Here is a 14,568-nt window from a genome sequence, read left to right as displayed (position 1 = left end):
CGTTTTTTCTCCTCATTTCTCCTTGCCTATAGGATAAATTGAGTAAAATGTGACCCAGCCTACCCCGCTATCCCCTCAAATCTTTGAAAATCCCCTGTTAGAGTATTGTACTCATAGTACACATAGTAGTTCTGTTCATCCTCATGAATTGTGAACAGAGCTTTGAAGCTCAAATAAGCACATAAAGGCAGCATAAAAGTAATCCATACGACTCAAGTGGTTTAATATGTCTTCTGAAGTGACGCAATCGCTTTGGGTGAGAAACAGATCAATATTTAAATCCTTTTTTACTATAAATCTCCACTTTCATTTTCACATTCAGAATGTGAAAGTGGAGATTTATAGTAAAAAAGGACTTAAATATTGATCTGTTTCTTACCCACACTTATCAGATCACTTTTGAAGATATGGATTTAACCACTGGCATCTTATGGATTACTTTAATGCTGCCTTTTTGTGCTTTTTGGAGCTTAAAAGGTCTGGCCATCGTGTACTTGCATTTAAAGGACCTACAGAGAATTTTCATTTTTGGACGAACTACCTGTAATACAACACAATACAGTGGATATTACGCAAATAAATACACATACATCAGACTGTCACTTTTCTCATATTTTATTAGCCAGAAATAGTCAACCACATTTTTAGGTGGACATATTTTAGATCAGGACTTCCAGCTATTAGCAAGAGACAGATGATTAAATCTCCACCATCTAATTTTACACAGAATTAGTGTCTTTTACAATCAATGACTGTGTCTCACTCACAACATTTTGCTTGTTTTTACAGCAAATATTAAATATTAAATTAGCACAATATCTAGTTGAAGCATGAATCTAAAGGTCTTTATTAACACTGAAAAGACTTCCAGTTCTGTTAAGAGTAAAATGTAGTTGGGACTGTAAGATGCAACAGTACGTGATATCACTTGTGACCGCATGCACTTAAATACTTCAACAACGGCGCTTAATAGAGACAGATAGTACTGCTGGAAGCATCTGGCACAAGTCTATGCGTAGTGTGTAAACTGGTGAGTAACTGTGAGAGATATGTGTGTGCCTGATATCTACACTTACTTCACAAGGATGGTAACCATATTCAAAAGTAAAATAAAGAGAGAGAGTGAGTGACTGGGTTTAGTGCCACATGTTGTATTAATTTAGTCTGTATATGAGCCTGAGTGCATGTTTATGTTTGTGTGGGTTTGAGTATGTGTGCACACTCATTTATGTATTTTCTCAAGTTGCCAGGGGGCCTAAGCTAAGCTCCACATGGTGTGTGAGCCAGATGGCCTCGCTGGTGGCTTCCCCCTCCTCGGTGGGTCTGATCGGAGCAGTGAGGTTCCGGAAATCATGGCGAAGTTTGAAGGCCACTGTGACGTCGCCCTCTTCCTTCTGCGGAATCACTTTGATGAAGAAGCCGATCTTGTTGGACTTCCTAAAGGCCACCACACTGAAGATACAAGAGGACACATGGATTAATAGAAGTCATCTACTGCTTGGTAATTATGAGGTAAATGACTCATGTCTTCTCAGTATCCATCAGCAGGTGAGATTGTTCTTACTCAGGGTCATCTTGAAAGTCTTGAGGTTCTGCCAGCTCATCATACTCAGCGGCGGCATCTTTCCCTGCCAGGACCAGCTCCTTTGAGGGCACCAGCACCTATTAAAAGTGATAATTCATAACTGAAATGTGGAAGGACACAGTGCATGGTAATGACACACTGCCAGTGGATATAAACACAGCAGCACAGTGGTGGTGAGACAGTAATGACTGCATCATTTCCTCTACAATGGCCAGCTATCAACGATGTCTGTCTGCAGACTGAATTCAGTGTTTGTTTTTACAGCGCAGAGTCATGCTTTCTGAATTTTGCTAGAAGGAAAACTGAAGCCAGTTAAGGACATTTGTCTAATTCAATAAACGAAGAACATTATTACAGAACAAATATGCTGCGTATATGTTTATTTGAGAAAGCAGAAGGGAAGCTAAAGGTGAGCACTGTCTATGTTGTGTATTTTAGGTCTTTGTTTTTGTATATTTTCTAGTATACAAATCTAGTGACTGGGGAATAAAAACTTCAGTAGGTCATGAGAGAAGCTAGGCTGTGGCCTTTACCTTGGCAGTGCTGTTAATGTCATCTGGATCTTCCTCCTCACAGGTGTACAGAGACACATGGGTGATGTTCTCCACAGGGTTGGTTAGAGTCAGCAAAACCTGACTCTCCTGTATCACAAAAATATCCTAAAATCACTTACTAATGTCAATACAAATGCTATATGGCTTGGATTTACAGAGTGTTACCAGACTATTATGTCTCACTTCAAATAGTGCTAATCATTCTTGAATACGACACCAAACACATGGTAACAATTAGAGATGCACTGATGTTTATTCCAGTCAGTGGGAGAAGACCTAATGGAATGCTGCAATCGGCACTTAAAATGATTAGTTAATAGCGGCAGCTGTTACTGCAATTTTTATTTGATTATTTGTGCGCTCCAACTATATAATGCTTTTTGTTTCAGCATTTTCAGCACTGAGAGTAAAAGTTTAGTTTAACTCGTTCTGTGTGTCCAAAGACGAGATCCACGGATCCATATGTCATTGAATAATGTCGCTTTTAACACCATTTCTGTTGCTTACAGTCAGTTAATTGTAATCACACATTGATGCGGTACAGAAACCATGCACATCATCTCATTATATTCTCTCAATGACTGATGCCGCTAGTCTTAAGCCCAGTGCAAACTGTACGATTTTGGCCACGATTCTGCCGTCCTGAGACAAATTTCGGGAATCCTAAAGGATTTCTGTCGTCGTAGGGCAAAATCTGCAATCTTACAACGTTCAGTGTGACATGCTCACCGACAGCCGATTAATAGCATTGCAGCCATACAGTGTGACTGCTATTATGATGATTATGGTCCACTCTTCTCTCGCACCCCAATTCACTGTTTTCAGTGAAACCCTGCTGAGTGTGCCCTTGGGGAAAAAAACCTGCTCCGCGTCTGCACCATAGCAACATTTATTATCACTCTACTCAAGCTCTTTCAATGTTTTTTCTTCTTTTCATTTTATATAAAATTTTAATAAATAAGCAGAAAATATTTGCAGAAAAGTGTAACACTTCGGCAATATTCTCTGTATTAAATATAGAGCTTACAAAACGAAAATAAAAAGAATGACTGCATTTTCTTAACACATTTTTCTTTACAGCATTATTTTAATTACTACTTTTAATAAATTGACTTTAAGGGTCTGTAAACTTTAGTTACCACACCACTGCAATTTAAAAAAAAAAATTAAAAATAAAACAATTTATATTGTTAAGTATTTATGGGATGTTTTAATCCAAATCAACAGATACAATTGGATACAGTTATAGAAATCTATGTCGTGTTTGTGCATTATTCATTGGGAATTTGCAAGCGCAATATATCATTCACCTAGGCTGCATGAATTGTAGAAATTTTGCGTGGTTTATACAGTGCATCTGGAAAGTATTCACAGTGCTTCACTTTTTCCACATTTTGTTATGTTACAGCCTTATTCCAAAATGGATTCAATTCCACTATTTTCCTCAAAATTCTACAAACAATACCCCATAATGACAACGTGAAAGAAGTTTGTTTGAAATCTTTGCAAATTTATAAAAAAAATAAATTAAAATAAAATCACATGTACATAAGTATTCACAGCCTTTGCTCAATACTTTGTTGAAGCACCTTTGGCACCAATTACAGCCTCAAGTCTTTTTGAGTATGATGCTACAAGCTTGGCACACCTATTTTTGGGCAGTTTCTCCCATTCTTCTTTGCAGGACCTCTCAAGCTCCATCAGGTTGGATGGGGAGCGTCAGTGCACAGCCATTTTCAGATCTCTCCAGAGATGTTCAATCGGGTTCAAGTCTGGGCTCCGGCTGGGCCACTCAAGGACATTCACAGAGTTGTCCCGGAGCCACTCCTTTGTTATCTTGGCTGTGTGCTTATGGTCGTTGTCCTGTTGGAAGATGAACCGTCGCCCCAGTCTGAGGTCCAGAGCACTCTGGAGCAGGTTTTCATCAAGGATGTCTCTGTACATTGCTGCATTCATCTTTCCCTCAATCCTGACTAGTCTCCCAGTTCCTGCTGCTGAAAAACATCCCCACAGCATGATGCTGCCACCACCATGCTTCACTGTAGGGATGGTATTGGCCAGGTGATGAGCGGTGCCTGGTTTCCTCCAGACATGACGCTTGCCATTCAGGCTAAAGAGTTCAATCTTTGTTTCTCACTGTTAACTGTGGGACCTTATATAGACAGATGTGTGCCTTTCCAAATCATGTCCAATCAACTGAATTTACCACAGGTGGACTCCAATCAAGTTGTAGAAACATCTCAAGGATGATCAGTGGAAACAGGATGCACCTGAGCTCAATTTTGAGTGTCATGGCAAAGGCTGTGAATACTTATGTACATGTGATTTTTTTTTTTTCATTTATTTTTTTTAATACATTTTTAATAAATTAAACAAACTTCTTTCACATTGTCATTATGGGGTATTGTTTGTAGAATTTTGAGGAAAATAATGAAATTATTCCGCAACGTTCACGTTCACTGATCGGGACGATTGGGACCACAGTCGGCTACAATGTGTATCATACAGTCAGACATATTGTCGCACAGTGTGCCATGGCAATCTCAATGCGTTCATATCATACAGTCTGACAAGCAACAATCTTAAAGGACTGTAAAAATCCTACAGTGTATAGTGGGATTTAAAGAGACAGGACCGATTTAGCAAGTGTTCTACATATCAATGTAAATACTTGTAAAAAGTACAAATTAAGCAAGTAAACAATAAACATGTAACAAAAATATACATGCAACATAATATATGCAATTTCAAGACATTCATTGATGGAATAGAGTGAACCTCAACATTTTTCAAAAACTACAATTTGACCAATTTGATGAAAACCCAATGATAAAATATAATTTGTAAAATGAATATTTTCGAACTGTACCAAGAAGGGTTGCCTAGAAGGTTCCTTTATAATAAAGAGCATTAGCTGAGAGAGAATTTCTCTCATATGTAAGCAAAATGACACTGTAACAGAAATGCACCCATATGAATCGATCTCGTATCGAAATCGAATCAAATCAGGCAATCTGTATTAATACCCAGCCCTAGTCATGATAAAGTAATATCACTTAATATTTTCCATCTCTCAGCTGGTCTTTAATTTCCTATTATGAACCTAAAGTTGGCTAAATGAATATGGAAATTCACATCTTATAGAGCAGCGGTGGGGAACGTCCAGCTTTAGGGCTGTATAAGGCCTGTGAGACCATTTTAACCAGCCAATGAGGGCATTCAAAAATTTATTTAATAAGCATAAAACTGGCCTTCATTCCGTTAACTGTAAGTAATGCATTTAAATGATAAAAAATAATTTAAAATATAATGGAAAGTCCCCTTATATATATATATATATATATATATTCTTTTTTTTTTATGCATGATCACATACGGAATGCACCTGTACATTAATTTTAACCAACAATCATAAGTTGCAAGCGATTGTATGGCCTCGCAAATAATTTTGTAAATACTTGAATGGCCCTCAACAGGAAAAAGGTTCCCCACCCCTTTTATAGAGAATACAATTATTTTAATTTCTTAAAGGGATAATGTCATAAGGAATCAAATTTTCCTTGATATTTTGACATATAAGAGGTCATTCTACTATAAAAGCATACTGTAAATTTCAGAACTCCTAATCCCCAATGCAATAAAAGCATTTATTGAAACCAAGCTGCCAAAACACCCAATTCTCTAGTTCCGCAACTTCCCTACATCACTTGGGGTACTCGTTAATTCAAAATGGCCTCAACAGCAACAACATCAACACCTATTTTAAAATCATCGCACCCATGGCCTCGCCCACTGGTGCATACTTGGCTCATAAACAGCGACAGAGAGAAGGACAAAGGCCTACTGTCTGTGGCCTAACAACTCCTGAACAGGAAAGGGGACCCATCTGGACTATTTTGAATTATTTTTGTATACAAACATGTACTACACAGATGTCTTTGACTGTTGTTATCTCTCTGGCACGCTTTTAAAAGACGCAGTGTCAAGTTTCAACTCTGAAGAGAAAATGCGGTTCATCAGCTGCTGTGGTTCCTGTTGTTTTGTTGCTTAACTGCTCAACAAACTGTTCTTTCACCTATCAGCGCTATTGTTAATTGTTGGTGTATGTAAACACGCACTAAATGGACATATTTGACCGTTTTGATTTGTTTCTGGCGATGGGCACCTCAGTGCAGGATGATAAACTGGATGTGCTTCTTGTGAAGCAGTCATAAAATGAGTCTTTGCCAAGGAATTGCCACTGGAGGATATGGGGCAGTTAAAAACACTATTGGACTCAATCAAACATAAGTAAACAGTTCCATTCATTAATATTTCAAATGTCATGATTGTTTATGATGCTGACACGCTGTCTACACCGGGCGCATCTGTTGATGCGACGCAGCGGCTTGAATCTGTCAACACCAGGTGTGTCAACACAAACTTTCTGAAACATTTCTTTGTGTTGTTGGCAGTAGTAGTGCCAGCACAAAATGGAAGGGACACCTGTTTGTTTACTGTTGGAGTGACACGCCGCAACGGACGCTTCCATGGTAGAGAGCATCATTGATTATAGCGTCTGGTGTAGACAGGGTGTGAGTGTTATCAGTTGTGCTTGAGATGAATAGTGTAATATATTCGGATGCAATGTGTTGGATGTGTGCTATGTGTAAACCATGAAATGTACATTTCTAATGTTTTGGTGCATGTTTATTCTCTTCCGATTGAGTTTCAAAAATGACTGAATTTGACGGGCTGCTCGCTGTTAGCCAATCATAACAGAGGGTGTTTCCACTGAAGTTTAGAGGAGAAGCTGAGGCAAAAATAAAGCTTTTCAGAAAGATGGTTAGAGAAAGGGTGGAAAATTATCATACATTTCAAAATGATGACTGTTTTGGTGAAGAAAAAAAAACTTTATCTACTAACATTATCAGTGGACCTCAGGGAAGATAATGAAACTATATAAAAAAAAAAAAAAAAGAGCATTTCATGGCCCCTTTAAGAGTTGTTTAACTAATTATCAGTGTTATAAATCAAGGTGGCAAAAAGCAGAACCATCAAACTATCGGTATCAGCAGATGCTGTTCTAAGAAGTGAATATCATTATCGGCAGGCACATTTTGTATCTGTGCATTCCTAGTGACTTAAGGTTCATAAATAAGATCAGAAAACTGAATATTGAAGTGTTTCATCATGAGGAGAACTTGCCTTCATGTGCCGCAGGTTTGGAATGGACATAATTCTCACTTCAGGAATGTAGCTCCTGTAAAGTCGAAGAAAGAAAAAAAAAATTTCAGCCAAGAAAAACTCACAGAACAACAAACAAGAGAATTAAGTATACACAAGACGCATGACTTACACTGCCACAAGCTGGATTTTGAACTTAATGGAGGTTGGATTAAATTCTGGTTTACTCAGATTGTGCTCACATTTCTGAAAATAAAGGATATGGCAATTAACAGGACAATCTCAATCAAACATGAATATATAATCAAACTTGCTTTTGATAAATAAAAACAGCAGCTTCGTGAATGCTTTAATTGGAGAGCGAGAGGAAAGCTTTAATGTGTACAGACCCTACAGCGCAGAGAGCGTTTCATCAGCAGGTGCTTGTGTCTGGGGTGCAACTGAGATTCTCCTGCAGGCTGAAAATCTGGCTGTAGCAGTCTCTGGCGAAGAGTTGTCACTGCATCAAAAGATGTCATAAACAACGTGTTGCAACTTCCACACAGCAGAACATACATCATTTAACAAGGGCATTAAATATCTTTTATGATTACAGCTTTTGCCTTATGGCTAAGTTATTCTTTGTTTTTCTGCATGCCGTTATGTCTTGCACAAAGTCGAGCATTCTAACCTTTCAAAAATATACTCTTGAGCACAAGCACATACACACACATTCACTGCATACACACTTTGCCTGCTTTGCGCTACTCTTTAGCACAATCACAACCCAAACCTCATGCACAGGCAATGTGCACAAACACAAACCAGTACACAGGACTAAAAACCTGAGCTGCAAGTGGTAAACTAAGTATACTTTCACCTTTAGAAGGACAGATATAGTTCGATTATTTGATCCCTGAACTGGTGAGCCCAAAAAAGCTTGTCCACTTGTATATGGCTGCTAAACCCACGCCATAGTAACTGTCCCTGCTTTCTCTTCACTAGAATTGACTTTGGATTAAAGAAAGTAATGAAGCAGTATTTTGGGTGAAGCAGGGATGAGACCAACCTTCAGGCAGGTTGACAGGATGAGTGTAATAGTCCTCAGGCAGGGGCTCTACCTCATCCAGAGCCTGTGCTGGCTCTATAGTGATCTCCTTCTGGTCCTCTCCCTCTTTCAGTCTAAAAACAACAGCATCATATCAGACAACTTCCACAAATACTTTAATGTCATGCTTAAAGGCACAGTTCACCAAAAATGAAAATTCTCTCACCATTTACTCTCCCTCATGTCATCCCAGATGTGTCTGACTTTCTTTCTTCTGCTGAACATAAACTAAGATTTCTAGAAGAATATCTCAGCTCTGAATGACTATACAATGCAAGTGAATGGTGGCCAGAACTTTGAAAGTCCAAAAAGTGCATAAATGCAGCATAAAAGTAATCTATATGAGTTAAATCCAGTAGTTAAATCCATTGCTGTGTCCGAAATCGCCCCCTATCCACTATATAGAGCACGATTTCAGGTGTCGGCCATTTTGTAGTAGCATCCGAATTCTGAGTGAACTACTCATTCCCTACATTCGTTCACTCCTTCTTACCCACAATGCACTCTGATTTTGAGCGTACATCAGATGTACACCCAACGACAGCTTATTGCCCCTAATCCACCGCAGGGAGGAGAGAGCGTGTGCGGGAGAGAGCACAAGCGAGCAAGAGACACCAGTTTACAGCTTCATTCCTGCAATGTTTTATTTCATGCTGACTGTATTGTTTTACTTTTTGAAAAATAATACTTGATTAAAATAGCATAATAAAATATAGTGAGCCAAAATCATACAGATACATTTTAAAATGTATTTATATAGTTGATGTTATGATGAGGAGTTTTATTTTGCCATTAAAGTAAAGAATTCTTTCTTCACTAAATAATTAACTGGGGTAATATTATTGTAAATCAGAAGACTGCACACAGTGGCAATAATAATTTAGTGGATGATTCAAATATTCAGTTTTCACATATAGGTTATGATAACTTCAGTGCTGCTTTATGCATGAAGGTGCCATGTTCCCATAGTTTTCCCATATCTTCAGAAGTGATATGATAAGTGTGGGTGAGAAACAGATCAATATTTAAGACCTTTAATTATAAATCTTCACTTTCACTTTCTTTTGTTTTTGCCGATTTGCGTTCTTCGTGCATATCGCCACCTACTGGGCAGAGAAGGAGAATTTATAATAAAAAATTACTTAAATATTGATCTGTTTCTCACCCACACTTATATCACTTCTGAAGACATAGATTTAACCACTGGAGTCGTATGGATTACATTTTATTCTGCCTTTATGTGCTTTTTGGACCTTAAAAGTTCTGGCCACCATTCATTTGCATTGTATGGGCCTACAGAGCTGAGATATTCTTCTAAAAATCTTTGTTTGTGTTCTACAGAAGAAATAAAGTCATACAAATCTGGGACGGCATGAGGGTGAGAGATATAGATATAGTACTTAAGTACTAAATTGAGTGATTTGTTTTTTTTTTGTTTTTTTGGTATAATGCATGTATTGTTGAGACACTGTTATAATCATGAGGATTATATGACAAAATTTGAGTGGTGCTAACCAGTGCAAAATCTCCACTACAACACCAGGGCGTTGCAATAAAGATGCTAGATGGTTATTTACTAGCCTAAGTTTTCTATGACATTGTGGTCCCTAAATATGGCTCGGGTCTCTCCTTCAATTAATCTATGGGATTTTTTGTCCACTTTATTTTCCACCAGGTGAAAATCATAAGTCTGATTACTCAGAAAAGTAATAGCACACCTCTCATCAACAAGTTGCACAAATGGTGCAGCATGAGTTTCACTCCAAAGTTTAATACTTTTGGTTTGCCGGCGGGCCTGAGTGAATTTTTTGGAACAGGAAAAATACTTACGAAAGGCCATATAGGGCACTGATTGGGGCTCCAGATCTCTGCCTCTGTAACCTGGTTCCAAGGCCATACTTCTCCTTGCAGACAAAAAATATAAACCACATCAGTCCACACTAATCAGAGCCTGTTTTTCTAGGTCTAAGCTACAGGTACCACTTTCAGTGTGACTGAAAAGAAACTTTCAGTTTCAGTGTGTTAGCCATGATAGTACATTTAGTAACTGTCAACAGATCTTAAGCAAAATCTTATGAAATGCTTACTTTCCAAGAACCTGGTTGAATCATTTCTGTGAAATCTAATAAGATGCTTGGAACAAATCTACATTCAAATTGGTCAAGAAATCAAACTACAAATAAACCTCAAGCATCTTTAAACTGCATACATAAATACCAGCCTAACCAGGAGTCTTCACAACTTGTGTCGTGTCCCATTTAAAATATCCCCCTCCAAACATAAAGGATTCAATTGTCTAGAGAGCTCCAAGAAGCAATAGTGATGTTCATGTGACCATTTAGTAACAGATACAACATGCTAGACTGCTGGAAGGATTGGGTTGGCATCTTTTAAGGCCAAAGAAAGCAGTGTTAGTGAAAGAATTGCAGGGGAAAAAATACCACTCACCACCACGTGAATAGTGTGTTGCTGGAGAGGGGTATAGAACCAAAAAATTTAGCGTGCACAAGCAAAGAAAAGGAGAGAGAAACAATCAAGTGAATCAAATGCATTTAAGCAAACATTAAAGTGGCAGTTCATAAGGAAACAAGGATTGCTTCAAAAGTGCAATCAGTGCCCAATCATTTATTACAGGGTTAGAAATGAACCACTTGACTCAATTGTGTCTTCAAAGACAACAAAAAAATAAATGCCAAAAAAAAAAAAAAGCATTAAAAATATTCATGTAACAAAGTCACATTTCAGACCCTGTTAAATTAGTAAATTAAGTCTTTAAAGAGATCAAAGCCAGCTTCAAGAAAGATTAAAGGAAATGTTTAAGCAAAAACACGTCAACTTATTTTAAATGTTTAGTATTATGCAAAATATGCACAAAAAGCATCACTTAAGCTTAAACTTTGATGTGTTTCAACAGGACTCTGCAAGGTTGCATTTTTAAAGGGATAGTTCACCCAAACAGGAAAAATCTCATAATTTCTTCACCCTCATGCCATCCCAGATGTGTATGACTCTCTTTCTTCTGGTGAACACAAAGATTTTTAGAAAAATATTTCAGCTCTGTAGGTCCATACAATGCAAGTGAATGGTGACCAGACCTTTTAAGCTCCAAAAATCACATAAAGGCAGCATAAAAGTAATCCATAAGACTTCAGTGGTTTACTCCATGTCTTCTGAAGATATATGATAGGTGTGGGTGAGAAACAGATCAATATTTAACTCTTTTTTTTTTTTTTACCATAAATCTCCATTTTCACTTTAAGTGGAGATTTATGGTAAAAAAATAAATTTAAAAAAAGACTTAAATATTGATCTGTTTCTCACCCGCACCTATCATTTCACTTCTGAAGACATGGACTAAACCACTGAAGTCTTATGGATTACTTTTATGCAGCCATTATGTGATTTTTGGAGCTTCAAAGTTCTGGTCACCATTCACTTGCATTGTATGGACCTACAGAGCTGAAATATAATTTTAAATATCTTTGTGTTCAGCAGAAGAAAGAAAGTCATACACATCTGATATGGCATAAGGGTGAGTAAATGATGAGAGAATTTTATTTTTGGGTGAACTGTCCCTGTAAGACAAGACAAACCACATCGCTTCCACTTTCTAACTACAAAGTAAACGTTAGTTTGGGAGGGTGTTTCTAGACACAGTGGTCGGAGTGTGTACCGAGAATGCCTGAGGCATGAACGGACGTCTTCTAGCAAGCTTCTTCCTGTCTCTCTCCAGCTTCTCTCTTTGGGCCAGCTGCTGATAATACTCAATCAACTTGTTGATCTGAAAAGAGAACGTACATCATGACTGACTGGACATCCACTTGAAAAAATACCATGGAAAATGAAGTCTTTTTAAGAGGTGGTTTGATTGTCCACATACCCTTTGAGTATGAGGATTTTCCGGTTCCTGCCATCCTCCACTGGCTAAAGTACAAAGATGACAAACAGTTTTACTTTAACTTACATGCAACCTAATGCTAGACATATTTCAAGACCACAATGTAAGCTTGTGAGTCCCCAGACGACTCATTTACAATATGTTCAAATACTATGCTTAAATACAGACTTATAACAGTACAAAACTCAGGGTTTACTGATAAACCCTCAAGCACTGCCACTGCTACATATGTCCCTATCAGGGAAAGCAGGGACTCACCCACAGATTTGTCAGCCATGCCTACATCTCTTGAAGTCCAGCGACAAAATCCACAGGCCAAGTAATAGGCCTTCTTCATTGTTGTCTTGGTTGGGTCATCAGGCATTGGTGCTGGGATGTTGGTGGCTCGTGTGGAGAGGGTGTGCATACAGCATGGGCAGTCAAAACAGTTGGCACACCTGAAGTGAATACATCCGATTGCAATCAATCATTTTAAAAAAATGAACATTTAAAAGACCATAATTGACAAGGAATTAAATATGCATAATTGTCATATTATCTGGTAGATAAGAGTATAAATATCATCTGTGAAGAATTGTCAATTTGAACTTGATTATACTGATTAATGATTATACATTATTGTTTACTACGATTGATTCCGTCCACTGCAGCACTGTGCCACATCTACACCCAAAAACTTCAGGGTAACTGACCTTACAACCAGTAATTTATTTTCTCAAGCTGTGATTCTGAAAATATAAAGAACAGTCCCACATGGTGGTGTGTCTACAATGTTACCATTGTTACCAAAAAAGGACAAATTATGTTTCCATAGTGGGTTATCATCAGGATCCTTACTAATATTCCTACATGGGCATTCATGTACCAAATGTTTAGCACTGATGTGGCTTTACCTGTTCTTCTTGAGCTTGGCCTCAGCTGATGGCATATTCTCCAGACAACTGGGGCAAAAATGTGAATCGACCTATATAACAGGCACAAACCAAAACATAATCATAGCAATGTTTGTCCAAATTTCTAGATAACGTACATTGCACATACTGATACAAAACGGACAGCAAATATCAACTTAATGGTGATGACAGATGAAAAATTCAGACATAGCTTATCTAAAACATAATATGGTTTATTATTCTATAACAACCATGGTCTTTGTAGGGTGTGGTAGTGTTTAGGCCATCAAAATAACAATAACAACTGATTACATCATTACATTCCTCCTTTGAGTGTTTTTACAATTAAACTAAAATGATAAGATGTATGGTGGTTGCCATTCAACGCATTTAATTCATATTTTTTCTTATTAGCTTTTAGCATTTGCAGGATATCTGTCCAGTTCCACAAGAAGTGGGAGGTGCAGAAGTAAACTGACTGGTTAGATAGCCAGTTGGAAAACGCCATTGCCGTGTAATTTGTGACAGATGTATAAACTAGCCAATCACAGGCCGAGGATTCGTTCCACATCGACTGGAAGGCGGATCAACTGCTGTCAACAGCTAGTTAGCCCGTTATTAACACGGCAAACATCTATTTTTTTCAAATAAATATTGTAACCCACGTACTTACTTCATGTGACACGCACTCCAATGATCGCAGTTCACTGCAATATCTGCAAAAATACAGCTGAGAGAGTGGAACTCGAATCCTTTTCTCGCCTCGGACGAGATAAAGCACTTTCTCCGGCTGTAGCAGCGTCGCCATTTCTCACTGATTTCCTTCTGCTTACGTAACGATGACGTCACAACACGTTGCCGCTTTTGTCTCAATAGCACCCCTGCTGTTCATAAGCAAATTATTTTCTGGCTGTCATCAGACCTATGTAACTATTATTCTTGCATAAGAAAACTAGAGAAGTAAAGTTCATCAGGACAAATTTTAGGATGGCTTGAAAAAGCCTCGTCTGAAAATTTATTAATGAAAAGAATGCTTAGCTAGGCATTGCTAACATGTTTTAGCATGTTGATAGCAGGTTTTAGCACTTAGCTAGACATTGCTAGCATGTTTTAGCATGTTGCTAGCATGTTGCTTTGCTAGGCTAGGCTTTTGCATTTGGTTGTTAGGCAGTTACCAGGGTGATGCTAACAAGGTTCCTTGCTAGCCTGAGTCAAATGACCCAACCCGGAATTCTCTACGATGTTCTGGTGCAGAGATATGTTTTTGCTACTCAGTTACTAGGGTAACCCCATATGGTTGCTAGGCAGTTACCAGGGTGATACTCAAATGTTCCTAATTGGGAGATATGATCTGACAAACTTCTTGCATTGACTTGTCATAGTAT

General features: G+C 38.1%; 1 protein-coding gene across 2 annotated transcripts; it reads right to left on the bottom strand.

Annotated features, from left to right (window-relative positions):
* Positions 1-599: 599 nt before the first annotated feature.
* On the bottom strand, positions 600-14,006 carry dctn4 (dynactin 4). 2 transcript variants are annotated; one of them, XM_051650001.1, is made up of 14 exons: positions 13,857-14,006; positions 13,184-13,254; positions 12,549-12,727; positions 12,273-12,316; positions 12,066-12,173; positions 10,841-10,861; positions 10,223-10,296; positions 8,354-8,466; positions 7,695-7,804; positions 7,478-7,551; positions 7,327-7,381; positions 2,119-2,226; positions 1,565-1,662; positions 600-1,452 (listed from the first exon to the last, which is right to left on the bottom strand). In XM_051650001.1, exons 1-14 carry the CDS (start codon positions 13,989-13,991, stop codon positions 1,239-1,241), a joined length of 1,404 nt encoding a protein of 467 aa, XP_051505961.1. In that variant the 5' UTR covers positions 13,992-14,006; the 3' UTR covers positions 600-1,238. The 2 variants fall into 2 exon arrangements, with proteins under 2 accessions (XP_051505961.1, XP_051505962.1); XM_051650002.1 differs by lacking the exon at positions 10,841-10,861.
* Positions 14,007-14,568: the final 562 nt, after the last annotated feature.

This window comes from Myxocyprinus asiaticus, chromosome 22 (assembly GCF_019703515.2).
Source record: "Myxocyprinus asiaticus isolate MX2 ecotype Aquarium Trade chromosome 22, UBuf_Myxa_2, whole genome shotgun sequence".
In the NCBI taxonomy this organism is placed as follows: domain Eukaryota; kingdom Metazoa; phylum Chordata; class Actinopteri; order Cypriniformes; family Catostomidae; genus Myxocyprinus; species Myxocyprinus asiaticus.
The sequence above is the reverse complement of the archived record's forward strand: the minus strand, read 5'-3'. Positions and strand labels throughout refer to the sequence as shown.

Excerpts from the sequence above, each read along its gene's own strand:
- dctn4 (XM_051650001.1), bottom strand. The coding sequence starts at position 13,991 with ATGGCGACGCTGCTACAGCCGGAGAAAGTGCTTTATCTCGTCCGAGGC. Across the intron at positions 7,382-7,477 it reads AAAATCCAGCTTGTGGCAGT|GAGCTACATTCCTGAAGTGA; the intron begins GTAAGTCATGCG and ends TCGACTTTACAG. Across the intron at positions 1,663-2,118 it reads ACATTAACAGCACTGCCAAG|GTGCTGGTGCCCTCAAAGGA; the intron begins GTAAAGGCCACA and ends CACTTTTAATAG.